At 33.4% G+C, this 27,910-nt stretch overlaps 2 protein-coding genes and 1 pseudogene across 4 annotated transcripts; 2 read left to right on the plus strand and 1 right to left on the minus strand.

Annotated features, from left to right (window-relative positions):
- Window positions 1–20,851: 20,851 nt before the first annotated feature.
- On the minus strand, window positions 20,852–21,922 carry LOC148761152 (uncharacterized; annotated as a pseudogene).
- A 381-nt stretch (window positions 21,923–22,303) lies between these two features.
- LOC18592504 (thioredoxin-like) lies at window positions 22,304–25,324 on the plus strand. Of its 3 annotated transcripts, none has more exons than XM_088809141.1 (3): window positions 22,304–22,657; window positions 23,176–23,518; window positions 25,007–25,324. In XM_088809141.1, the coding sequence occupies exons 1-2, from the start codon at window positions 22,420–22,422 to the stop codon at window positions 23,493–23,495; spliced, it is 558 nt and encodes a 185-aa protein (XP_088665267.1). In that variant the 5' UTR covers window positions 22,304–22,419; the 3' UTR covers window positions 23,496–23,518; window positions 25,007–25,324. The 3 variants fall into 3 exon arrangements, with proteins under 3 accessions (XP_088665267.1, XP_088665266.1, XP_017980814.2); XM_088809140.1 differs by lacking the exon at window positions 25,007–25,324 and adding an exon at window positions 24,547–24,954; XM_018125325.2 differs by lacking the exon at window positions 25,007–25,324 and having other exon boundaries at window positions 22,305–22,657; window positions 23,176–23,632.
- Window positions 25,325–25,590: 266 nt separating this feature from the next.
- LOC148761153 (uncharacterized) lies at window positions 25,591–26,823 on the plus strand. Its single transcript, XM_088809054.1, has 3 exons — window positions 25,591–25,857; window positions 25,941–26,254; window positions 26,337–26,823. Exons 1-3 carry the CDS (start codon window positions 25,591–25,593, stop codon window positions 26,821–26,823), a joined length of 1,068 nt encoding a protein of 355 aa, XP_088665180.1.
- Window positions 26,824–27,910: the final 1,087 nt, after the last annotated feature.

The following is a 27,910-nucleotide window of genomic DNA, read 5'->3' on the forward strand; positions in this document are numbered from 1 at the left end:
AAATTAACTAAAACTCTCTAATGCTTTATAACTTTCTTTCCTGATCATTGTGTTATATAAGACCTACATATGAAGAAAAAGATTGGAATGGGTAAAGAGAGTGGTGGACTTTATTACTTGGTGAAAAAACCTTCTACTGCTGCAACATTTTCTACTTAAAATTTTGGTTTTGATCTTTGGCATTGGCGGTTAGGCGACCCTTCCTCTTCCATTTTACCTTGTTTGTCTAAGTTAAATTCTCATATCTCTCTTCGAAATAAATGTCCTTGCACCATTTGTCCTTTATCCAAGCATTGTCATTTACCATTTCCTATTAAACAAAAATCTATTGCTACTTGTTTTGACTTAGTTCATTTTGATGTACGTGGCCCATATCGAATTCCATCTTTGTGCAGTGCACGAAATTTTCTTACAATTGTTGATGACCATTCATGTGCAACCTAGGTATATCTCATGCAAACTAAGTCTAAATCCACTTTTCATTTGCAAAATCTTTTTGCTATGGTAAAATGTCAATTTAACACAAAATTAAACAACTTCGCTGTGATAATGCACTTGAATTTTGTTTAGGAGAATTTAATAAATTTCTTTGTAATCAAGGTGTCATTCATCAATATAGTTATTCAAGAACACCCCAGCAAAATGGGATTGTTGAACGAAAACATTAACAACTTCTTAATATTATACAATCTTTACGTTTTCAAGCAAAATTGCCATTAAAATTTTAGGGAGATTATATTCTTACAGCTACTCATCTTGTTAATCATATTCTTATCAAAATTCTAACTGGTAAAATACCATTTGAAATTCTTTTCAAAAATTACCTTCATATACTCTCTTGCGTGTTTTCGGGCGTCTTTGCTATGGTCATAATGTCATGAACATCAAGCATAAGTTTGATTAGAGTTAAGCTTGGAATTTTTATTGGTTATTCTTATGCTCAAAAGGCACATAAAATTTTTGACATATCCACGAAGAAAATTTATACCAGTAGAGACGTGACTTTTTTTGAAAATTATTTTCCATTCCATGGTCAAGATTACTTTCACCAATCTAACCCTTTAACTATTCCTTTTCCTATTCTAGATATATATGTATCTTATACCCCAATATCACCTTCTGTATCTAAAACACTCCTATCACCATCATCCACTTTGGACAATTCCTCTTCCACAATTCTAATAGTTCAAAATAACATGTATGAGTCACAATCACTCATTGCACAATCACATGTTAATGCACCAATTCCACATCGCTCCACTCGTTCTCATCACCCACCTCCATACCTAAGTGATTACCACTGCTCTTATGCTCAAACTAATTTTTATTCTTCTCATTCAGGTTGTGAAACCTCAATTTTGCATGTTGTAAAAAAATTGGTGAGAACTTGAATTTTTTATGCTTCATATGTTAGTGATGATTATCTATGAAAATTCCTAATCATTTGATGTAAATCTCTATATTATTGTGTTATATTCATGGATAAAAGATGGTTGAAAGAATGGTTGAAAAGGAAGTTAAACAAATGAATTTTTACAAGTTTGTACTTGGAGGGTCAACCTCCAATGGCTAGGAATGGACCCTAAGACAAAACAATAACTTGGGGGCTCAAAAAAACATCACATTCTAGTCTAGAGTCGACTACCCAAGGTAAGGGTTTGACTATATTAGGGAAAATAGAGCCATAGTCGACTACTAAGGCTACAAGGTTGATTATGGAGTTGCAGATTCAAAAAATAAAAGCCATAAATGTGATTTTCTCTCATTTATCGCGGCCTTCAATTGCCAAACCCTCCCAAACACTTTATAAACCCTCCCTCAACCTCTCAAGACCTTTTTGAATGAGATTCAACCTTCCAAATTCAAATTTAAGGTAAGGTTTAGTGTTTTTTGATTTTTATCACAAGGTTTCGACCTAACTCAAAGGTCTTGTAAATTTCAACTCTTTAAGTTAGAATTTGATTGGGTATTTAGGGGTTTTTGTTCTTTAACAAGGTTGTAGAGGTAAAAATGGTTAAGGTTTCATTAAATATGATTTAGGTTAAAGTATTAAGGATTATTGGCTTGAAATGAACATATGGGTTTAATCGTTTAGTTTCGAATGGGTTTGCTGGAAAAATAAGAAATTTATGTTAAAAATTGTTGTGATAGGTTGAGTTGAGAATATTATAAAATGAGTGAGGTTTGATGAAGCAAGGCTTAGAAGCACGTTTTTATCAAGGTGAGTGGATACATCACTTTCAAATTATTTTGGTATTTAATGTTAATGTAAAACCTGACCCTATAAACTCATGTCATGACATACATGCACTGAGTAGTATGTTATTATGCTAGGAAAAGCACATAAGAAAAGACGAAACCCGATATCGTACCTAACGGTACACTTGAGTTGATTTAACCTCGAACTAGTTCAAATAGGAATTGTAGGATGAAATTTAATATTTTATAGTCCAGGAATGACTAAAAATGATTGTTCGGAGTTCGAGAGTTCATTTGGGGTAAAATTAGAAATTTTGATATTCAAGGGTAAAATCGTCATTTTGCCACCTAAGATAATAATTTGATCATGGAGTGAAATTTTTGACCAAGATTAACTATTTAGAGTATAAATTAATGATAGGAAAGAAAAAGTTTAATTCTGGTGATTTTTGGAGTGTAGGGGCAAAATCGTAATTTTGCCACCCACGGACAAAATTTGAGATTTTGAGAGAATTTAGATCAAATTTGATAAATTGGAGAATGGTATGAGTATAAGGGATGAAAAATATGTCTATGGGCAATTTTTCAATTTTTGGGGCAAAAATGTAATTTTTGACTTTTACAGGGGCAAAAGTGTAAATTTCAAAATTTACTCCACCGAGACTTTGGATGAGTCTGAGAATTTTATCTAAGCTATGAATATATGAGACAAGTGTATGGTGAAAATTTGGAAACAAATGGATGAAATTTTAAAAATGGGCCAACGGGAAAGTGACATGTCGCATTTTTTAATGATATAATATTATTTTAATGAAAAGTCAGCCCATTTAAACCCAAATTTTGAGTGCTGGCCGGCCATAAGGAAGAACAAGAGAGGAAATAGAGAGGAAATGAAGAAAAAAAGAAAAACCAAAGAGAAACAAGAAAATTCAAAGGGAAATTCGCGGTTTTCGACCGTTTACGCGTCTAACGGTAAGATTTTTCGATTTTAGCTTGATTTCTACCTTTCCTATGCCTTTATTTCCATTTAGCACGCTTGAGGAGAGAGATCAAAAAGTGATATCAATGGCTGGACGAAATTCTAGGGGAGAGAAATTGAAATTTTTAGGTTTTGATTTTTAGTTAAATTGATAGTTTTAGTTAGTTAAATGTGTTTAGAAATTAAATTGGGCAAGAAATCATTAAATTTTCACAATACCCACTCTTGGCTGGATGCTCAATGCTGTACAATGATGATGAATTAATTTTATTCTAAGGGAAATGAAGAGAAAATTATGAAAAACGATTAAACGTGATAGAAAAACAAAGTAGAAAATTAACCGAGTTAATGTCCCATTTTTGGCCGAATTTTTCAAGGAAGGGAGTGAGCTGATTTTGTTGTTTTTAGAAGGTTATTGGCTGATATTTAATGGTTAGAAATGTTGGAGATAGAATGGGATGATTTAGAGCTAAAATGGAGCGCGTTAGCAATTTATCGAGCAAAGTGCCAAAAATAGGTTAATATCGCGTTTAAGCCGTTTTAGGCTATTGCATTTCATACCATGCATTAGTATAGGATTTAAGTTAATTATATAGTGATTTAGCATCAATGTGATGAATTGTGTAAATTTTTGTAATGTGTCTAGGAGGAGAGCCTTCCGAAAAAGGCAAAGAAGTCGTACCCGACGAGTAGTGATCGGGGCGCTTAGAAAGCTTTTAGTTTGTACAAACGGTGAGTAAACTTATTATTATTGTAAATTATCTAGAGTTTATTTTTAAATGCCCTTTATGTATTTTATGAAATGAGAACGAGATTAAAATGGGATTTTTGATGTTTTAGGAATAAATGTGACAAATAAAAATATATTGTATTGATTATGAAATTGAGTAATTGGAGGCTGCAAATTGACTTGAAAAATATATATTTTCCTAGGAATGGCCTATGAGAAATGAGTATATGTGGCTATATTTTGTGAGTGCATTTGGGAAATTTATGTAAGTTGATTTTACTATGCAAGCTGGATAAATAAATAAAAGTCACGTTATACTGTCGAAATTTTATTAAAATTGGTGGGTTAGTCACTACAGTGACGGGTTTCCGTAGACTGCCTATTAGAGGGGCACGGTAAACCCAGTTATATAGTTACTCCGGTTGTAGAGGCGAGGAGGGTAACTCCCGGGGTAGTATTAGAACTCACTTCACGTCGAACCCCCACGTGAATATGTAACTCGGCCAACGCCAAGGAACGGCTGGTTTTAAAAATAAAAATGTGTTTCACATGTGAATATTTTAACACCTTTGGCGGACTCGGTTAGATGCCTCGGCCAAGGTATCCCCAAGGATTAGTTTTGGCTTGAGCCTTGTTTTAATAAAAGACATAAGCCTTAACAACTGTTTTGGTAAATTACAAATATTTTATGGTTTAAGAAATAAACTGAAAACATTATGAAATGGGTTGAAATTTGTTGTTTAAACTTGCCTCCATTTTACTCGCCTTTAGATATTTATGATAATGTCTGTTTACTCATTGGGATTTTATAATCTCACCACCCTCTTTTCCACCCATTTCAGGTTCAGTATAGACTGTAGATAGCTGATCTCATCGAGGACTACCATTGGATTTGCATTTTCTAAACTGTAGGTTCACAGTCCTCTTTACTTTTGTTTATTCGGGGGCCTTCTTGTTATTGTAAATTAAATTAAATATTTTGGCTTATTGTATTTCAGTATGTATAAATTTATTTAGCTTTTACGCTATAAAAAAATTATTCACGTATAACTCTATAAATATTGTTTTATAAGAAAATAGAATATTTTCCTTAATATTTCTTTTATTTTCTTATTATATTCAAATAACCGTAATTTCGTTTTAAATGAAGATTTTAGACTTTTAAACTCATTTTGAATATGAATTATGTGTTTTGTACTTGTATATTACGTTTTAGCCAGTTTCGAAATTTTTGAGAAAAAAATGACCAAAATACCCCTGTGTGGCGAAAATTTTATTTTGATTGTTTTTGATCTAAAATAGTATATATTCTCTAAAAACTCGATATTTAACAATGATTGCTCACAGGAAAGGAAAGAAACTGATATGTAAGCCTTGTGGGGTTCCGGTTGGCATTCCGGATAATGCGTGTCAATCGGGACGTCGCGGCGATTGTCATGGGCCTGAGGGAGGTTCCGGGTCGTGATAGTTAAAGTATAATTTGATGAGTATGGTTTCACATAAATTTTTTGCTAAGTGAGAATGTGTTTGTGGATGATAAATTGTTTTGAAATGGTTTTCAAGTTACTATATATATGTACATATTCTATTATGTATTAGTTTTGAACAAGAAGAAATAAGTTTTTTCAAGTGTTTATACCAAAACTACCACTTCTATGAGATGTGTATGAAATGCTTGGAGCATGCTAAATTGCTATGATTATACGATGATGAATTTCACATAGCAAATGAGTTATGAAGGATTACATATTTATGTATGTTGATTTGTAAGTGATGACAATACCACATACCCCATAAACGAAAATAGACATATGATGTAAATTATGTTAAGATATGTGAGGTAATTTCCACATAACCTATATGAGAATGAGCACATGTTGAATGTCATGATGCTAAGTATGTGAGGTAGTTCCGTAGACCACATGTTATGAGTATGAGAGCACTAGGTGATGCTAAATGAACACGATTAGTAATGAATGATGGTGAATTATGAAATGAGTATTCGATGTTAAGATGTTAAATGTTGGTTGTTGCCAATGGTGAACGAGGATTATTCCGTTAACAAATTTTATAAGCTAATAAAGGATTTTTTCTATTCCCATCTTTTAAGACAAGAATGAGGCATTGATTCAATTCCATTGTTACCATAAGATAAGGAAGGACATTCCATTACCACCTATAAGGAAGAGTAAAGGGAATGAGGCATTGATTCCATTCCTTCATATGCGTACACTCATGCCAACGTGAATTGTATTGAAAGGCTCATTGAAATACCCCATACTTTGATATGGTGATAAATAAAGTTGATCGAATGTAAATTGAGGTCAATTAAAACGTTTAAAAGTGATAAGAGACAAAAAGAGTAGTTTAGGATAAAATATTTCGCAAATGAGAAAATAACAATAAAATAATAATAATTTTATCGGAGGAGAATTTGTGAGATAAAAGACGATTCAGAAGTCAAGTGAGGTATAATAAGGTATTTTGGGTACCAAGGAGACAAGATAAAATTTTTAGAATAAAATAATATTTTATAAATAAAATAATATTAAAATATTAATATTTAGCCGGATGTCGAAGTCAATCAAGAAGAAGGATCATAGGGTTGATCCAAGTGGGGGAGAAGATGACAAGCCCAACTTTATAAAAATATTTATCATGACATACATGTGATGGATAGCATGTTTGCATGCTAGGAGAGTCTCGAAAAATTTACAAAAGTCGGTATTGTACCTAGAGGTACAATAAAGTTGATTTAAGCCTCGAACTAGATCAAATAGAGAATTTAGGATGAAATTAAGAATTTTAAAGTCCCAGAATGGTTTAATATGGTGATTCGGAGTTCGAGGATCAATTTGGAGTCAAACCGAAATTTTCGCTATCTAGGGGTAAAATGGTCATTTGCCACCTGGGGACAAAATGAGAATTTTAGAAAAGATTTTTTTGGCCCCATTTGACTTATTGGAGTAAGATTTGAGGTTTAGAAGTGAAAAATTTTAATTTCGGTATAATTTGGAGTAAAAGGGTAAAATAGTAATTTTACCACCCCAGGGGCAAAATTGTAATTTTCCACCACCAGGACATTTTTCCAGCACATGGTCTTCCTTTATCCTCATTTTGGCCATTGACTAATTGTGTGGTGGAGATAAAAAGGATTAAAATTTTAAAATTTTAAAAACGGGCCAATGACATGATGCCACTTGTCATGCCTTTATTAATTTATTATTTTCCTTTTTAAAAGGCACAAAATCAGCCCATCTTCCACCCCATGGCCGGCCAAACCAGCAAGAAGAGAGAGAAAACAAAAACAAAACCCTAGAGAGAGAAAATCAAAGAAAAAGTGTGAATTTTCAAGGAAATTAAGTGAAATATGTGAGATTTTTTCTATTAAGCTTGAGTTTTCTTATTCCTAAGCATTTCTCTTTATTTTCCATGATTAAATTACATGTTTTCATGATGAATTCAATTCTGAAAAAATGGGTTAGGAGAGAGAAACTTGTTAGATTAATTTGATTTTAAGTTATGTTAGTGTTTTAAGTTAGTTTAGCATATTTAGAAACAAAACAACAAGAAAAGAACTTATTTTCTCCCACAATCATTAATGGCCGAATTTACTATGTGTTGAGTGAGGATAAATTTGATTTTCATTCTAAGAGAATTGGTTAAGAAATGATGAATTATGAGCCTAGAAAAATAATGGAAATTTTCGGAGTAAAAATATAATTTTTTACCCACTAGGGGTATTTTCAAAATTTACTACCGAGATTGATAAATTGAATCTCATTCACAGGCATGGAGGTAATTTAGTTATAATTGGAGTGTAGAAAGTGAGAAGAATTGATTTGGAGTTAAATTGGAGATAATAGGCCGAATTAGGTCAACACCGCATTTAAGCGGTAGTCGGATAAGTTGTATATCATATCATGCATATATACCGAGCCTAAATTGATTTTATAATGGTCAAGCATTGATGTGGTGAATTATGTATTGTACATTGTGGATAGGTGGTGAGCAAAGTACACTGGTAAAAGTACAAAAATTGTGCTTGGAGACTGGGATTAGGAGTACATCGACTCCTAGAATTGTGAGTGAACTTATTATCGTCTTAATTATCTAGAGTAGTTTTATACAATTGTGTGATTTTATGAAAAATGGGTTTAAATGGTAAATTGCTATGTTTTAGGAAAAATTGTGATTTTATAAAATGATTTTATAAATTTTCTGGAAAATCGAATACTGGTTTTGAAAATAGAGTAATTGGAGACTGTCTGCTTGTGTTGTAAATTTATGGTTTTAAATTGAATAGCTTATGACAATATATGAGCATGAATGACTAAACTGATTTTGGTATTAGAATTATTTATACTGTGTATTCAGTCTTGAGAGGCTAGGTTGCGATAAATTGCCATGTCATGCTGAATGAATTTTATTGATTGGTGAATTATATATTAATTATTTACTGCAAAGGGGGTTCCGTGGACCAGCCTATTAGAGGGGCACGGTAAACTCCATTATATTATTACCTCGAACGGAGAGGCGCGTAGGGTATCTCCTGGGATAAAGCTTAGGGTTCACTTCACGCCAAACCACCACGTGAAGGGAAACTCAGCCAACGCCAAGGAACGACTGTATTTTTCTCAAACTAAAAATATATTTTAAGTGTATACAAAATTTTAATAGCCTTGGCGGATTCGGTTGGATGCCCTGCGCAAGGTATCACCGAGTATGAGTTTTGGCACGAGCCAAAGTTTTAAGAAATTCATAAGCCAAGTTGATTACTCGATTTATATGGATTGATTTTATTTGGTTGAAATGAACTGAAAGGTAATGAAATTACAGTATGATGACTTATTTTAATTGTCTCAATTTACTCGACTTTAGATAGTTTAGATGGTATTTGTTTACTCACTGGGATTTTATAATCTCACCACCCTCATTTTCTCACATTTCAGGCTCAGGGAATTCCATAGTTAGTTGACTTTGACAAGGACTTTCATTTGGACTCGAATCGGTAAAAGCTGTAGGTTTCCAGCTTCCGATGCATTTTGGATAGATGTGGGCCCACGTGTCACTGTAAAAGAAATTTTATGCTTTGGTTATTTGCTTTATAGTATATATGAATATAATTATCTTTTACGCTATAAGAATTATGTACCGATAGTTTTATGAAAATTATTTTACAAGAAAATAGTTTATTTTATTGAATATTTTATTATATTCAAATGGTCAAATTTTCACTTCAAATGAACGTTTTAGATACTTAATTTGCTTTTAAATCATTAAATATATATTTTCTGCTTACCTACTACATTTTTAGCAAGTTTTGAGATTTTTGAAAAAAAATGACGAAAATGCCCTTGTGAGCAAAAAAAAAAACAATATGTTATGTTATGATTTGAAAATGATTTGTAATCTTTCGTATTTTAATTATTTGATAACTATTGCTCATCGAAGATGCGAAAGCTGATACGAGAGCCTTGCGAGGTTTCGATCGACATTCGGGGTGAAGAATGTTTGTCGAGGCTTCGCGGCGGTTGTCATGGGCTCGATGGGGAGTTCCGGGTCGTGACACTCATGGTGAACGAGATTATTCTATTACAAATGTTAAATGATGAATGTTAGAATGATGAATGTTAATTGATGAATGCTACTCGATGTATGTTATTAATGTAGTTGATTTTATTTAATGAATATGATGTGTATTATTTGTGTTGGTATGATTCATGAAAAGTGGATAAGGTTCTTTAGTTTATTATGAAAGTAAGAGGTAAAGTTGAAGTATGAGATTTGGAATCGGATAGTTCGAATTCCTTGATTTTCAAGTCCATAGTTGATGAGCCCTAGAAGGTAAGTGTCGTTTCCATGATATGAGACGACTAATGCATAAGCTAGCCTTTTTCGGATGTGATTCAAAAGGTTTTACGTTCAAACTGGTTTCTAAAGGTTTAAATGATTTATTCTGCAAAAAAAGTGTTTCCATAGTTTATTTGGATTCTTTACTCACTGATTTAAAGGAATGGTATTTATTTTCGATGAATTTACAAAACTTGTTTAAACGCATGATTATTTTTTTGCAAGTTCCTTATATGTATTTGAATTGTCATATGTGCATGGTTATGTAAATGTTTATTTGTGCAAAAGCTCTAACCCCTTGACTTGTTCCTTTCCCATATCCACTCATGGAGTTTTTATGACTCACATGTTAGTTTTTTTTCAATTTTTTTGTTACAGGTTAATGATAGCTCTTAAGCACCTGTGTCACGTAAACGTGGCCCGTTCTTCCTTCAATAGGTGATATAGTAGCCCTTGAAGCCTAAGAAGTCGAGTCATGTTTCACTTGACGAGTCAGTCTTTAAATTTTCATTTATAACTGTTTGTTTATGGATGATTGTTAAGCTATTCAATGGCAAGATATTTTTTATTATGTTATGTAAATGTTATGAATGATGGCTTGAGGCCTTATAAGCACTTAGGGTACCAATTTATAGAATTTATATGAAATGTATTGGGTACAATTACTATGAAAAAAAAACATTCACGCCTTTTGTGTTGAGAAGTCCATAATTGTATGATTCGCTTACATATGAATGTTTTATGATTAGTTGACTCATGCTAAGCAATGTATGACAATGATGATGGCAAATAACCCAAATGTGATTGATTGATGATAGAATGATGTTAAGAGGTTTACTAGGGTCAATGGGTCATACCCACGTAGGTCCTAGTACCGATCATGATCCTTTTAGAAAATGGGATGTGACACAAGTACTATTCATCCCATTCAAAATTATTTATCTAAGGATAAGTTTATCCCTTCTCATGCATCTTTCCTTATTTCTTTATCTTCATTTGATGAACCTAATTCATTTGCTAAGATTGAGCAAATTCCAAAATGGAGTGAAGCCATGCAGACTGAAATCGAAGCTCTTGAAGATAATAACACTTGTGCCTTTTTTCCTTGACAAATAGCCATTGGTTGCAAATGGGTTTTTTAAATCAAAAGGAAGTCTGATGGTTCAATCAACCGCTACAAAGCTTGACTTGTGGCCAAGGGTTACACTCAAACTGAAGGAGATGATTACCATGAGACTTTTGCCTCAGTGGCAAAACTTATGACCATTAGAGTTCTTTTTGCAGTGGCTACTATCAAGCAATGGCCTCTTTATCAACTTGACATTAATAATGCCTTTTTACATGGGGATTTGGTTGAAGAAGGGTACTTGAAACTTCCTCTCGGTTATTAACGTAAAGGGGAGAACCTTGTTTGTCGTCTTAACAAGTCAATCTATGGTTTAAAACAAGATTCTGGAAATTGGTTTTGAAATCTTTCTCAATCTCTATTTGATGTTGGCTTTCACAGTCCAAATCTAATTATTCATTATTTTTGTCACTCTAAAAAAGGTTATGCATTTTTTGTCCTTATTTACGTTGATGACATAGTGATTACAAGGATTGATGAGTCTGCTATTCTTGCATTGAAATCCTTTCTTAGCCAACGATTGCACCTCAAGGACCTCAGTAAGCTCAAATATATTTTGGGCCTAGAAATTTCTTGCTCTAAGAAAGGCATTTTTTTGAGCCAACGCAAATATGTCCTTGACATCTTTGTAGATTTTGGTTTTTTTGGTGCTTGTCTAGCTTCTTTTCCCATGAAACAAAATCTTAATGTCACGACCCGGAACCTCTCTCGGGCCCATGACAACCGTCGCGATGTCTCAATTTACACTTATTACCCGAAATACCAATCGAAACCCCGCAAGGCTTACGTATCAGTTTCTTGCCTTTCCTATGAGCAATCGTTGTTAAACATTCCATTTTAAACAATTACCAGTCGTTTTCGGCTCAAGTAAATTAGAAGACAAATTTTTTTTTTAAAAGGATTTATAAACAAATATTACTATTCAAAATATTGATTAAAATATAGCATTTTTATATAAAACAATATTTATAGAAACACGTGTAAGTAAAATAAATTCATACATACAATAATTTACAAAGTTATAATGTACAATGATAATTACAATGACAAGTGACCCATAAATACACCAAGTGTTGGTGATAGTAACCTATTGTCTGTGAGATAGAGGGGTAAACTGGAATCCTCGACAAAATTGGGTATTTACAAGCTACCACAGGCCTGAAATATTTGGAAAGGAGGTGGGTGAGATTTTGCAATCCCAATGAGTAAACAGACATTATTATAAATATCTAAAGGCGAGTAAAATGGAGGCAAGTTTAAACGACAAATCATAAACCATTTCATAAGGTTTTCAATTTATTTCTTAAACCATAAAATATTTGTAATTTACCAAAACAGTTATTAAGGCTTATGACTTTTATTAGAAACAGGGCTCAAGCCAAAAACTAGTCCTCGGGGATACCTTGGCTGAGGCATCTAATCGAGTCCGCCAAAGTTGTTAAGATATTTACATGTTAAACACATGTTAGTTTTGAAAACAAGTCATTCCTTGGTGTTGGTCGAGTTACACATTCACGTGGGGGTTCGACTTGAAGTGAACTCTAACACTACCCAGGTAGTAATGCTCACTGCCTCTACAACAAGAGTAACAATATAACCGGGTTTACTGTGCCCCTCTAATAGGCAGTCCATGAAAACCCGTCACTGCAGTGACTAAACCCACCAATTTTAATAAAATTTCGACAGTATAACGTGGCTTTTATTTATTTACCTAGCATGCATAGTAAAAGACAACTTACATAAATTTCCAATGCAATTATAAAATATAGCCACATATACTCATATATTATAAGCCATTCATAGGAAAATATATTTTTCAAGACAATTAGCAGCCTCCCATTTACTCAATTTCATAATCAAAAGTTTCTTATTTCAGATAATCAACACAATATATTTATTTGTCACATTTATTTCTAAAACATCAAAAGTTCCATTTTAATCTCATTTTCATTTCATAAAATACATAAAGAGCATTTAAAAATAAACTCTAGATAATTTACAATAATAATAGGTTTACTTACCATTTGTACAAATTAAATACTTTCTAGGTGCCCCGATCACTGTTCGTCGGGTACGACTTCCTTGCCTTTACTGGAAGGCTCTCCTCCTAAACACATTGTAAAAATTACACAATTCACCACATTGATGCTAAATCACTATATAACTGACTTAAATCCTATACTAATGCATGGTATGAAATGCAATAGCCTAAAACGGCTTAAACACGGTATTAACTTATTTTTGGCACTTTACCCGATAAATTGCTAACGCGCTCCATTTTAACTCTAAATTGTGCTATTTTCTCTCCAACATTTCTAACCATTAAATTTTAGCCAATAACCTTCTAAAATCATCAAAATCAGCTCACTTTCCTCCTTGGAAAATTTGGCATAATGGGTTTCAATGGGAGAAAATTATTTCTCTAGCTTATTTTTGCTATATTACAATATAACCTAACTAAAATCACTTAATTCAATTAAAATCAATCAAAACTCAAGCTCAAAACTCATCCATGGAGGTTTGGCCAGCATGGGTGTCCATACCCACTTTCTAATTTTGCATGAAAATGAGAAAAATGCATGGGTAGTGAAAATCAAAAGGAAAATCAATGAAATTTACCTTTTTAATGCTTGATTTCTTGATTTCTCTTGATTTTCCCCAACATTTTCAACTAGGGTTCTTATTTCTTTTCCCCTTTTTCTCTCCTGGTTTGGACGGCTTGAAGAAGATGAGAATTCTAGAAATTTTGACCTTTTTAATGGCTAAAATAATATAATATTATTTTATTTATTTTTTAAATGTTTTATTAATTCCTTAAATTCTAGGCATCCATTTGTTTCCAAATCTTCACCATACACTTGTCCCAATATCCATAGCTTAGATAAAATTTTCAGACTTATCCAAAGTCTTGGTGGAGTAATTTTTAAAATTTACACTTTTACCCTCGTAAAAGTCAAAAATTACATTTTTGCTCCAAAAACTGAAAAATTGCCCATAGACATATTTTTCATCCCTTATACTCATACCATTCTCCAATTTGTCAAATTTGATCTAAATTCTCTCAAAATCTCAAATTTTGTCTGCGAGTGGTAAAATTACGATTATGCCCCTACACTTCATAAATCACCGAAATTAAACCTTTTCACTTCCTATCATTAAATTATACTCCAAATAGTTAATCTTAGTCAAAAAATTTCACTCCATGATCAAATTATTATCTTAGGTGGTAAAATGACGATTTTACCCCTTAACATCAAAATTTTTAATTTTTTTTCCAAATGAACCCTCGAACTCCAAACAATCATTTTTAGTCATTCCTGGACTTTAAAGTATTAAATTTCATCCTACAATTCCTATTTGAACTAGTTCGAGCTTAAATCAACTTAAGTGTACCGTTAGGTACAATACCGAGTTTCGTCTATTCTTAGGGACTTTCCTAGTGTAATAACATGCTACTCAGTGCATGTATATCATGACATGTGTTTATAGGGTCGGGTTTTACACTTAAACTTACAAATACTGATGGTGACCTTATTTTGGATCCTTCATCTTATAAGCATTTAATTGGTCAGCTTATTTACCCCACCATTAGTCAACTTAACATTGTTCATACTGTTCATATCTTAAGTCAATTCATGCAAGCACCATGAAAGCCTCACATGGATGCAACCACTCACCTACATCGATATCTAAAAACAAGTCTAGGCCAGGGTATTTTTTTCTGTTAATACAAATTTGAACCTTTGAGCTTATTGTGATTCAAATTGGGCTAATTACATCATGACTCATCGATCGACTACGAGTTATTGTATATTCCTTGGTTTAAGTCCAACTTCCTAGAAGACCAAAAAGCAACTACTGTTTCTCTCTCATTTGCTAAAGCATAATATATGCTAAAGCAGAATGTAGAGCAATGGCAATGACTACTTGTGAAGTCACATGGCCTAGTTATTTACTTTGTGACTTTGGTATTCTTGTTGCATCTCCAATACTTCTCTTTTGTGACAATCAAGAAACTTTACATATAGCAGCCAACCCCGTCTTCCATGAATGCACTAAACACATTGAAATTAATTGCCATTTAGTGAGGGATAAAATTCAAGACGACCTCATTTCCACTTCTCATGTTTTTCTTTCCATCAATTGGTTGATCTTTTCACTAAAACCTTAGAAAATGAACAATTTCATTTCTTGAAGGACAAGTTGGGCATTTGCAACCTGCATGATCCAACTTGAGGGGGAGTATTACACTAGCTTAATCTTCTCCTTGATTAGAGCATGTTGACCAGCTCCAAATCAACTACACTTCTCCTTGATTAAAGCACGTCAATTCTTTCTTAATTTTTGCAATATCATTTCTTCTTATAATTGAATTGTTAATTGTTCTTTTTCTACAATAATAGTTTACGCTATAATCTTTTCTTTCTTTTTCTATTCCCAGCTCATATCTGTATATAAGTATGTACCATTGAGTAATTGAAAGTGAATGAAAAATACCATTTTCTAACAGGTATCTCAATTCTCAAAAGCATATATAGCCTCCAATTTAAGCTCAAAGATATTTTGATAATTTTATTATGCTTGCAATGTTTGAGGCTTGTTTCCCTTCATTTATGGTAACATTGTTCTTTTAGAGTGCGCATATTGGTTTAACCGCTGAAATGGCCTTACGAGGCCAACTTCATTTATGGTAACATTTACTTGTTGAGCACTACAATTAGATATAGCAATATTTTTAAGGTAAGCTTCATTAATAAAAAAGAGAAAAGCTCCTTCGTGAGTACAAAAGGGTTTGAGGTTCTTATGTTCAAGAAACATATGAATCTCAAACCTTAGGTCACAAGCTCTTAATACCAAGAGCTTTCCCTAATATATGTTTAAACCATGAGACCATCAAGAAGGGTCGTAGGTGTCTTTTAGTGATTTCTTGCTTATTTGGAGCATGGGAAGAATGATGGCATTGAGAGCTATATACATAACAGCCATGCGGTTGTTTATAGCATTTATTTTAGATTTTTATTTTCATCTATTTTTTATCTTTTGCGCCATGGAACTATGACAAACAAAATGTGCATTTTGTTTTCTATTGGTCAAAGTGGCTTATTATTATTAGCTGACTTGATGACCAAGTTTTCAGTATGTTATTTATATGTTGTTAAGGAATGAAAAATCTGCTTGGTTAGCCTCTGATTTTAGGAATTTTCTTTCTTAAAAAGTTTTTCTTACAAAAGCTCTCTTTTTAATGATATTTATGGTATCAGAGTTGAAAAATGTCTTAAGGGATTTGTTCAGCCATTATTCGCATGTTTTTTGCCTTCGAGATAAAGAGACAACCTATGTTTTCTTCTCTTGAAACCTTGAACCGAAAAATCAAATGGCTTTATCGAGCTTCAATGCTTCTTCACCCTTTGTCTTTATAGATGAAAATTTTCCCATTTGGAGTGTTAAAATGAAGGCATACTTGAGGGCTTGCAACTTGTGGGAGATAGTAGAAACAGGAAGTGAACCACTTAAGTTAAGAAGGGATCCCGCTGTTACTCAACTTAAGCAGCATAGTGAGAAGATTACGAAAAAGTTGAAGGCTTTTGCTTGCATCCACTCTGTCGTTTCAAACTCGATCTTTACACACATCATGGCATGTGATAGAGCCAAAGAAGCATGGGATAGATTGAAGGTAGAATACCAGGGAAGTGGTGGTACTAGGCATATCCAAGTACTTAATCTATAAAGTGAGTTTGAAGTACTCAAGATGAAAGAAGAATAGATAATCAAGGACTACACAGACGAGGTACTGAAAACTGTAAACCAACTTAGATTACTTGGTGAAGAGTTGAATGAGAAGAGAATTGTAAACAAAATACTTGTTAGCTTACCTGAAAAATTTAAGGCTAAAATCTCCTCACTAAAAGACATTACAAAGCTTATTGTTATTGAGCTTATCAATGCTTTTTAGGCATAAAAGCACAAATGAGCTATGAAAGTGAAGAAAAAAATGAGGGGGCTTTGTTGACAAAATAGAAAAGAGGTGCAAATAGTAGCTTTAAAAAATGAAGATGGAGAAAAGGGAGAAAGATAGAAGGCCTGGTGATGGAAGAAAGTCAAACAGAAAATTCCTACCTTGTCAGTACCGAAAAAAAAGGAACCATTCAAAAAAGTTTTGCTAGTACGGACCAAATGTCAAATGTCGTTCTGTAACTAGCTTGGGCACATTGAGAAGGTTTGTAATGCCAAGGTGAATTTTCTAAATGAGAAATCAAGGGTTGTAGAGGACAAAAAGCAGCAGATGAAGTTTTGTTCATGGCCAAAAATCCTGATATATTGAGAAGACAAGATATTTTGTATATCGACACTAGAAATGATGAGATCTTTACTTCCTTGGATAGAAGCTTCAGATCTCAAGTAGAGATAAGTAATGGGAACTTTTTGAAAATTTTTGGAACAGGAACTATGAGGGTTGAAACTCCATCAAGTATGAAGTTAATTCCTAATGTCTTTTTTTCACCAAAAATCAACTATAACTTGCTATAAGTCAACTGGTGTAAGAAAAATATTCTCTCTTATTTGATTACAAGTTTTGCATTGTTTTTAAACCCTGTGGAAATAAGCTACTTTCTACTGGCATGAAGAACAAGTGTTTTCCATTGTATTGGAAAAATATAAATCACCAAGCCTACCATTGTCTAATTGATCATTATGAGCTTTGGCATAAACAACTTGGGCATGTGAATTGCTTCTTTAGAGCTCATGGCATCTACTAATTTGGTAGAAGGTCTTCCTAAGTTGACTTAACCCGACCACCTATGTGTGGCTTGCAAATTTGGGAAGCAAACCAAGAAGCCTTTCCCAAAACAGAGCATGTGGAGAGCTTCTGAAAAATTAGAGTTGGTGCATTCTGATTCTAGAGATCCCATAAATGTGCCATCACTTAATGGTAGTAAGTATTACCTTTCTTTCATTGATGACAAAATAGGATTTTTCTAGCTTTATTTTCTCAAGCAAAAATTAGAATTGTTTGGGTGCTTTGTGAAGTTTAAAGCCTCGATTGAAAATCAATTTGGCAATACAATCAAAGTTTTTAGAACTGATAATGGTGGTGAATATGTTGCTGATGAGTTTGAGGAAAACTTGAGAAACCTTGAGAAAAAGCACCAATTTACTATCCTGTATAATCCACAGCAAAATGGAGTCATTAAAAGAAAAAATTGAACCTTGCTTGAGATGGCTTGGTATTTGATTTTTGAGAAAGATCTATCAAAACCATTCTAGGCCGAAGCAGTTAATACTGAAAATGATTTGCTAAATATTATGTCAACTAAAGTTCTTTTAAACACAACACCATATGTAGCTTGGTTTGGAGTTAAACCATATGTCTCCCATTTGAAAGTATTTGGGTGTATAGCGTTTGCATAAATACTAGAAAATAAGAGAACAAAGCTTGATAAAAAATCTCATATTGAAATTCATATAGGTTACAACAATGTTAGCAAAGGCTATAGGTTATTTGATGTGAATACTAACAAAGTCTTTGTGAGTAGGGATGTTGAGTTTGAAGAAAACAAAGATGGAACTGGTCAACAAAGGAAGCTGAAAATTCAGAAAGCCTACAAACTTTCATGACAAAGAACCAGCTAAAATTGAACTTAAAGAAGGTGATAATGTTGATTATGCTCTTGTACGTGGGACTAGGTGTTTCAATGAAATCTGTAACAGGTGCAATCGAGCAATGTTGGAACCTAATACTTTTGATGAAGCATTCAGCTCAAATAGGTGGAAACAAGCTATGGAGGTAGAGATAGATATGATCATAAAAAAAATACTTGGGAGCTAGTGTCTAGACCAACTGAGCAAAAAGTGACTGGGGTTAAATGAGTTTATATAACTAAATTGAATCCAGATGGTTCTATCAACAAGTTAAAGGCTTGCTTGGTAGTCAAGGGTTTTGCACAAGTATATGTCATTGACTACATTGAAACTTTTGCCTCGGTTGCGAGGCATGATACAATCAAACTATTAGCTACAATTGCAACTAAGAAAGGGTGGCAACTTTCGCACTTGGATGTGAAATTAGCCTTTTTAATGGTTTGCTAGAGGAAGAAATTTTTGTGGAAGAACTAGAGGGTTTCGTTTGTGCCAAGTATGGAAGACAAGGTATGCAAGCTCAAGAAAGCTTTGTACAGGCTCAAGCAAGCTCCCTGTGCTTGGTATGGAAGGATTGATGAATATCTGAACAATAAAGGATTCATGCGAAGTGAAAACGAGCACACTTTGTATATCAAGGACTAAAGGATTGAATACCAGATTATTACTTCTATTTATGTTGATGATATACTCATAACTGGTCGAAATGGTTTTCTCTTGAACAAATTTAAGTAAGAGATGATTAAGGAATTTGAAATGATTGACTTAGTCTTTTTCATATCTTTCAATTCTATTATAAATGAATAGTCCTTCATATCGTGGAAATAGATTCTTTTATCTTCATTATGAAAAATATGAAAAGAGGAGTTTACAGTTTATATTCTTTTTTCAAGAACTCTAATTTAATTTCTTGATTTTATGTTAATCAACTCCGAGTTAAGTTTAGTTTCAAATAGAGTTTGAATCATTTATTTTTTTCAAATTCAATATTTTGATTTCGTGCTAATTTTTCATAAACGGGTTATTATTAAGTCTATCTAGTTTTTCATGCTATATTTATATCTGACACGTAATATGTCTAATCATATTTCGCCATTTGCATTCCTAAAACTCTATTGTAGAAAAAATTGTTAATGGTCAAGCAAGTTAATTCATAGCTTATCGAATTATGTACTAGTTTTATTACAAGTTTAGGATGCAAATGATAGTTTAAAGCAATTATAACTCAAGTTTATGTTTACAAAAAGATATATAAATATATATATATATATATGTATATAAAAACTCTACAATTCTTTGATTTTCCTCCTTTTCTGATGCTAAAAGCACTATAAGATACGCAGACAATCTTGTTGGAACTTGGAGGAGCCAGTAAAGATGTTCTTAAATTAAGTGTCACGTGTGATTCCATGACGTACTTTCATGCTGTTTCAAATGTGACATTTTACATTACATTCCAATGTTTCACTATACATTTTGATTAATTTACATTATTTGTACACCTAAAACGCCTAAAACCTCAAGGAAATGAACACCTCTCAAATCTCAATAGATTGGAGAAGGGGCGAGGGGTGGCACCCCAAAAATTTTGTAAATTTTAATTATTATATATATATTTTTAATCATCCTGAAGAGTAGTATATTTATGGAGGCTGTAGCTCCCCAAAAAATTTTGAAATATTTCATTTATTATAAATTTTTGATGCTCTTCAAAATAATTTTTTATTTAATAATTAATATAAATAATAAATAATAAAATGACCATCTAAACCCTAATCAACGTTACCTTAATTCAAGTTTATTCATACTTCTTTCTCTCTCTATTTCTTTTCCTCTTTCTCTTATCTTTTTGTTCTTTTATTTTACTTTACTCTCTATTCTTTAATTAATTATTGAAACATATTTTATTCTTTAAAAGAGAGATTTATGATCTTGTGAACTTGGATAAGATAAGATTTTCTTTTATTTTCTTCTTTCTATTTATATTATTTAATTATTATTTGATATTCTATATATGGTATTTAACTATTTATATTTTATATATTATATTTTATGAATCTAAAAAACATTATCGAGCATAACTTTTTTTGTAAGGTTTTCTTTCTTATTTCTTTTGATTTATATGTTATATAAAATTATTTTCTATTATGAATCTCTTAATTGTTGTTTAAACGTAATGTATTAATTTCAAAAAATTTTAATTTTTATTCTTCTTCGACTTTGACTCTCAACAAAAATTGGCTGGCTCTGCCTTTGGATTGGAGGATATAATTTTTACTTGATAAAAACTCTAAATGAGAAAGGATATTTAGGAGAGAAACTCTGGTATGGATCAAGCTCCTAAACAAGCACTACAATCCATCTTCAAAACCTTCAAAGATAGCATCCAAAGATTCCAATTTTACCTTTGCAGATTGAATTTTCTCTTCCTCAAAGTCATCTCTTGAACTCTGCAGTAGTAAGTTGCTCACTGCAACATCCACTCTCTCTAACTCGTTCATGTTCTGATGCTCTCCACATGCTGTCGGACCCTTCCGTACCAATTTTGAAACCAATGACCATTTTGAAGGCTTTGGCTTAAACAATGTTGGAGACAGGAATAACAGGAGGGTGTGAAAGATGGAAGTAGTGGTCAAGCTTGCTTCTCTAAGCACTCCAGCCACTGCAGAGTGATGATGGTTTTGTTCTAACTGGGGAAAGTCCCTCAATATGCTATCCATTTGCCTCCATGGTGCAAGAGAATTTGCAATTCCCATTTTCATGGTCTTCCTGGAGGAAATGTAAGCTTTTATATTGCTCTCAATTCTCAAGCTCTCCTCCCTTGCTTCGTCGAAGAGCTGAAAAGTTCCTGAGCACTTTGTTTCATCGACAAAATGGCGTCCCTTGTGTTACAGCATATAGATCCAAGTGCTTTAATGAACTATCTAACAATTCATTGTCCCATTTCTCATTGTGATGCTGAGCCAAAGCTTGCTGTGTGAGGGGCAAATTAACAAGATCCTCTACGCAAATTTACAACTCTGCTGGGGCAAATAGAGTGGTGCAAAGTGTTTCAGCATTTGATGATGAAGCTACCTGCCAAGACCTAAGCTTGTTCAGTTTAAAGAAAAAGGTTGGCCATTCTATTATATGTTTTACAAGTAATACTGTAAACCAAACATCTTATATACCATAATGATAAAGTTTCATTATCGGTGAAATCATTGATGGTGCAAGATCATCAATGGTTTCATTTTATCCTTGATTCCTTAAAGATGAGAAACACAACTTATAAGAGTATTTCCATGTACTTAAGATCTTTGTTCTTTAACACATATTAAGGGCATATTCATTTAACAAGTTATTAATTCACCCAATTTTTTCAAAAACGAAAAAAAAAGTTTATTAATTCACCCATTTCGTATTGAAATGTACTAATTAATTTGATACCTTTCTCAATATATCTAATTTGTATTTACATATAATGCTTCAATTGGACATTCTCAAAGCCCATAGAAAAGCCCACAGTTCAAGGTTTAATTTCCCCGTACATAGCAGGGGCCATACAAATGTACAGGGACTACGTTTTGCTTAGTGGATGAGAAGTTTGTGGTCAATCGATGCGAGGTCTCTGCCACAAGGAGACCCTTCCATGGGCTCTCCACTGCCTTAAGATTTTCCTTTCTCAGGGTAAATAAAGACTCCCCAAATATCAAATGTTATCCACATGAATTTGTAATCTGTCCAGCACCTCACAATTTTTTTTTTATTTTTTTCAAAAGAATATCCACTTCTAAATTATAATCATCAGAAAGTTTCAAAACTGGCCCCCAAAAAATATCACTCCTGCAAGGCTGCAAAGGCCATATCTTTCACCATTTTCATCCTCCCAAGACTCTTAGCGAAGAGCTAGAGATGGCTCTGGAAAACTGTTTTCAGTTGAGCTCAGCTTGCACTACTAGAGCTAGTGTGCTGCAAAGCTACCATCATTTTTCTTCGGTTGAGAAGGTTCATTTGCCGACATTTAGAGGGTTCAATAAACCCAATTTATCATTCACTTCTTCTTCTTCTTCTTCATCTTTAGCTCATTCATTCACTCGCAGAAGCCAAAAATCCAGGCTCATCTGCAAAGCTCGTGAAGCTGTAGATGAAGGTACGCTGCTATTTCTCCACTTTTTATTTCTTGCTAATTTATTCATGTTTTATTGTTGCCTTTATTGCTATGGATACTCCTTTTAAATAAGCCTACCTAAAGAAGATCAGTAACCAGACTTCTGTGGTAGGTTGATGATAATGTCCTAGAAAAAAAAATAATCCTTCTTAAAATGAAGGAGGCATAGACAAAGTCAAAAATATTGCCTATTAAGTAGGTGGAAGAAAATGAGAGGCCAGCAAGTGTGGTTGATAAAGTAATTTGGTTATTTGTGTTAAGGACCTGAATCTCATAGTTATTAGGAATTATTAGGGTGAGGGGTTAAGGGAAAGAGGGACATTACTCTCATAATTTCATTGCATAGCCTAGCCATGGAAACACCTAACCCAGAAAATTTCTGGTCCTGTTTTTAATTGTCAACAATCCTACTAATTTTGGCGTTAAGAAGCATTAATGTGGCATGATATTTTTTGGTAGTAATTATTGCTAAAATCCGATTCATATTCTACACTCTGCAGTTGCAGTGGTGACAGAATCAAGCTGGGGTGAGCTTGTCGTTGGAAGTGAAACTCCAGTTTTAGTGGAGTTTTGGGCACCATGGTGCGGACCCTGTCGCATGATTGAGCCAGTTATCGCTGAATTGGCAAAAGAATATGCTGGGAAGATTGCTTGTTACAAGCTCAACACTGATGACAGCCCAAACATCGCCACAGAGTTCGGGATTAGGAGTATCCCAACTATGTTGTTTTTTAAGGATGGGGAGAAGAAAGAGAGCATCATCGGTGCAGTGCCCAAATCTACCTTGGCTGCTACCATTGACAAATATGTTGATAGCTGAATCCAAACAAATCAAAGTTTGTTGTAAGAGCTACATGGTCTTGTTCATACCATGCCAGTTTTATATATTATTCATTCAAATGGCCTCTCTCTGAACATTTGCTTCCATTAATATATATGTTGTAAATATTAGTAGTATGTCATGTTTTTCAGTTTGCCGTGCTCAATGTTCTTTGATTAACCTGCATTACACTCAATTATATTTCTTAGCTTCTCCTGTTAGACATTAAACAATTACCCACTATTCTAACTTTTAAGATTTAGCATTTTTCCTTTAAAAGTTACCCATCTATTCTAAAGCCCAAAAGGTTTGGTAAGAAAGAGGCATTCAATGTCATCAAAGATTGGGGTCAACCAATATCATGCAAGTAAAAGCAACATATATACATATTTAATTTTTATATTGCTTGTTAAATAAAGTAAAAATAAATTATATATAATACAATTAATAATTTTTACATGATTTTTGGGAAAAAAATATAGGGTTTTGCTAAAATTTAGTTATTATGAGAAAATATATAAAACAACTTTTACCTATAAATCTATAGTAACATTAATATCAATCCAATAAGAAAACTTTTTAAGTTCATCTTCATTGCACATGTTGTATATGCACTAGCCAATAAATTGTTCCCTATCTAGTCATTTAACACTTCAACAATAACATATCCATCATCCAGTGCTTGAATTGGGTTATTTAAAACATAATGAAAGAATCAAGATGAAAATGATTCTTGTTGGTGTTTTGAAAATCAAATTAAATCAAAATGACAAATAGCGTATTAATGAACCCAAAGTCGATTGCTTGTTTAGTCATCAATGAGGCTTCCTAAATAGTTTTCCTTTTTATTTGGATCGATTAAATATTTGATACCCAAATCATAGTGAAACTAAAGATTTGGCATATGAAAGAAAAAAAAATTCATAATTAGGTACTTCAAACTTTCATTTTATCAATTTGTGTTTCCATTAACTCTATTAGTGACATGTCCAAAAAATACTTGATCTCATGTGTCTAAAATAACCATGTTATTTTTATTTTGGCTGATCAGATGATATGGGATGAAGAAAAAATAAGGGAGTGCTTTTTGCCATATGAAAGCAATCATATTTTATCATTGTCGTTGAGTCTAAGGAGGCTGTAAGATCGATTAGTGTAGACCAATAGCAAGGATGGCCACTATATGGTTAGATTGGGCTACTGTCTGCTATGTTCGGTAATGGGGGGAGCGCATGAGCCTAGTTTATTTGGTAATGCAATATCGATGCGGAGGAAATTGTGGGGTCTGAATTTGTCGAGGAAAATTCTTCTATTTATATGGAGGGTGCTGAATAGTTGTTTGCCTACAAGAGCTGCTTTGATTAAGAGGAGAGTTAATGTTGATACAGGTTGTTCGTTTTGTGATGCGGTGATGGAAACAGAATTTCATATTTTATGTGAATGTCCTTTTTCTAGAGCAGTATGACTTATCTCTATGTGGGATTTTCTTTCACAAAAATTTTCTTCTATAGGTGATTGTTGAGAGTGGTTCCTGCCTCAGCATTGAAGTTGTTCACAATGTCAACAGTGGAGCTTTACTTATTGTTAAGTAGTTATTTTACTATTAATGTTAGAAGTTGGTTGTGGTGCTTGACCAAGTTTTTTGTAATGGGTGGTTATCCCATATTAGGTACCAAACTTAGAATGTGCCCATCATGGCACTAATTTTCAGTTCTTCTTTGTTGTTTTTTCTTGACTTTAGTTGCAGTTTTTTTATGAAATGTATTGTAAGACAAGTCTATGTGTGAGTGTGATCATCTTCTCTAATGTCCAATACCTGGTTTTCTTGATATCTCTGTTTTTCCTTCTTAAAACTCTCTTTACTTCATTGTGATCATCAACAAAATACATTTCTTAACATGGTATCAGAACAGTAAGAGGCATCTTGAGGGACCTAGTTTTATTTTATTTTTCCTTTCATCAAGTATGAAAACCAGTATCATCTTAGTATTCTTTTTTGCCTGCATTTCATTGTTTTTCAATGGCTTCTGCAAGTTACAATGCCTCCACTCTACTTGTTTTTTTTGGAGAAAATTACCCTATATGGGCCGTTAAAATGAAGGCTTATCTTCGAGCCTTTGATTTGTGGGAGGTTGTAGAAGTTGGGGGAGAACCCTCGGTTATGAGGCCAACAAATTCAACCATCACTCAGATAAAGCAGCACAGTAAGGGGGTGGCTAAGCACTATAAAGCTCTCTCCTGTATTCACTATGCCATGACAGACTCAATTTTCACAAGAATTATTGCTTGTGAATCTCCAAAAGAAGCTTGGGACAAGCTTAAAGAGGAATTTCATGGCACTGACAAAACGAGACAGATTCAAGTGCTCAATTTGCTGAGGGAGTTTGAAGTGTTAAAGATGAAAGAAGATGAAACCATAAAAGACTATTTGAAATAGTCTTGAAGATTGTCAATCAACTGAGGTTATTAGATGAGGAGCTTCCTAATAGAAGGATTGTGCATAAATTTCTGGTTAGCTTACCAGAAAAATTCGAAGCAAACATCTCCTCTTTGGAAGACTTGAAGGATATGTCTAAACTCTCAGTGATTAAATTGATAAATGCGCTACAAGCTCAAGAACAAAGGAGAGCCATTCGTCAGGAGGAGAATGTTGAGAGTGCTCTTACAACAAGGACAAAGGATCTTAGACTTGGCAACTATAGTGCTAAAAAACATGACAACTTTAGGCGAGATAAAGAAAAGAAGAATGGTGATGGCAAGCAAAACAAACAAGGAAATAAATTTTCTCCCTGTTAGCATTGTAAAAAATAGGAACCATACTCCTAAATATTGTTTGTACAGGCCTAATGTTAAGTGTAGGTCTTGTAACCAATTCGGTCATGTTGAAAAGGTTTGTAAAGCCAAGAATGGTCACACAGATGAAAAGGCAGCAATTGCAGAACAAGTAGATGCAATAGAAGAACAACTCTTTATGGCTCAAATTGCTGATGATGAGGAAAGGAACACTTGGCTCATTGATAGTGGGTGCTCCAATCACATGACAAGGAATGACCAACTCTTCACCAAGCTTGACATAAACTTCAAGGCAAGAGTTAGAATTGGAAATGGGATTTATTTGAAGATTATGGGAATAAGAACAATAGTTGTGGAAACAATGAATTGCACCAAATACATCTCAGAGGTCCATTATGTGCCTGAAGTGATGCAAAATCTTCTAAGTGTGGGTCAACTAGCTGAAAATCACTATACTCTTTTGTTCAAAGAACAATTCTGCACAATTTTTGATCCATTTGGTGATGAGTTAATGACTGTCAAAATGAGAAATTGATGCTACTCTATTAACTGGATGAAAATCGAGCATACTGCTTGTGTTGGTCAAGAAATTGATGCTGAACTGTGGCATAAAAGGTTAGGACATGTAAATTTTAAATCTTTGAGTTACATGATTAATTCTAACACTGTTGAAGGACTTCCCTGTATGTCCATTCTTAAGCAAATTTACAGCACTTGGATGCATGGCAAACAGAGCTGGATGCCATTTCCCCTATCAAGTTCCTGGAGAGCGGGTGACAAATTGCAACTTGTCCATTCTGATGTTGGTGGTCCAGTTAATACTGCTTCACTAAATGGTAGCATCTATTATGTCATTTTTATTGATGACTTTTCTCGATACTATTGGATTTATTTTTTAAAAAATAAATCAGAAGTATTTGAGAAGTTTAAAATCTTTAAAGCGTTGGTGGAGAATGAGTTTGAAAGTCCTTAGAACTGATAATGGTTCAGAGTTCTGTTCAAATACTTTCAAAAGTTATCTTGTGGAAAAGGGGATTAAGCATCAGTTAACAATCACATACACTCCTTAGTAAAATGGGGTCTATGAGAGAAAAAATAGGACCATATTAGAGATGACACGTTGTTTACTACATGAGAAGGGATTACCCAAGTCATTTTGGGCAGAGGCTGCAAGCAACGCAGTGAATTTGCTTAATATTTTGCCTTCAAGCAGTCTCAAAAATTGTAATGCCCATGAAATCTGGTTTGGGGAAAAACCCTCTGTGACTCACTTGAGAATTTTTGGGTGCATTTGTTATGTGAAAATTCCTGATCAGAAAAAAACCAAATTAGATTGCAAGACAAAGATTTGTATTCACCTTGGTTGCAGCAGTGTCTCCAAAAGATATCAGGTTTACAAAGTTCAAAGCAAGAAAATATCTATCAGTAGAGATGTTTGGTTCGATGAGAAAAGTAAATGGAATTAGGAAAAGAATGCTGTTGGAATTTCAGAGAAAGTGAACTTCTTTGATGATGTAGTTTTGAATGAACAGAATCATGAAGAAGACATTAAAGATGAAAGTTTAGTAGTCAAAGGAACAAGAACATTGCAAGACATATATAGCAAATGCAATACTGCTATA

Source organism: Theobroma cacao, chromosome 8, assembly GCF_053813885.1.
Source record: "Theobroma cacao isolate CCN51 chromosome 8, ASM5381388v1, whole genome shotgun sequence".
Classification (NCBI taxonomy): domain Eukaryota; kingdom Viridiplantae; phylum Streptophyta; class Magnoliopsida; order Malvales; family Malvaceae; genus Theobroma; species Theobroma cacao.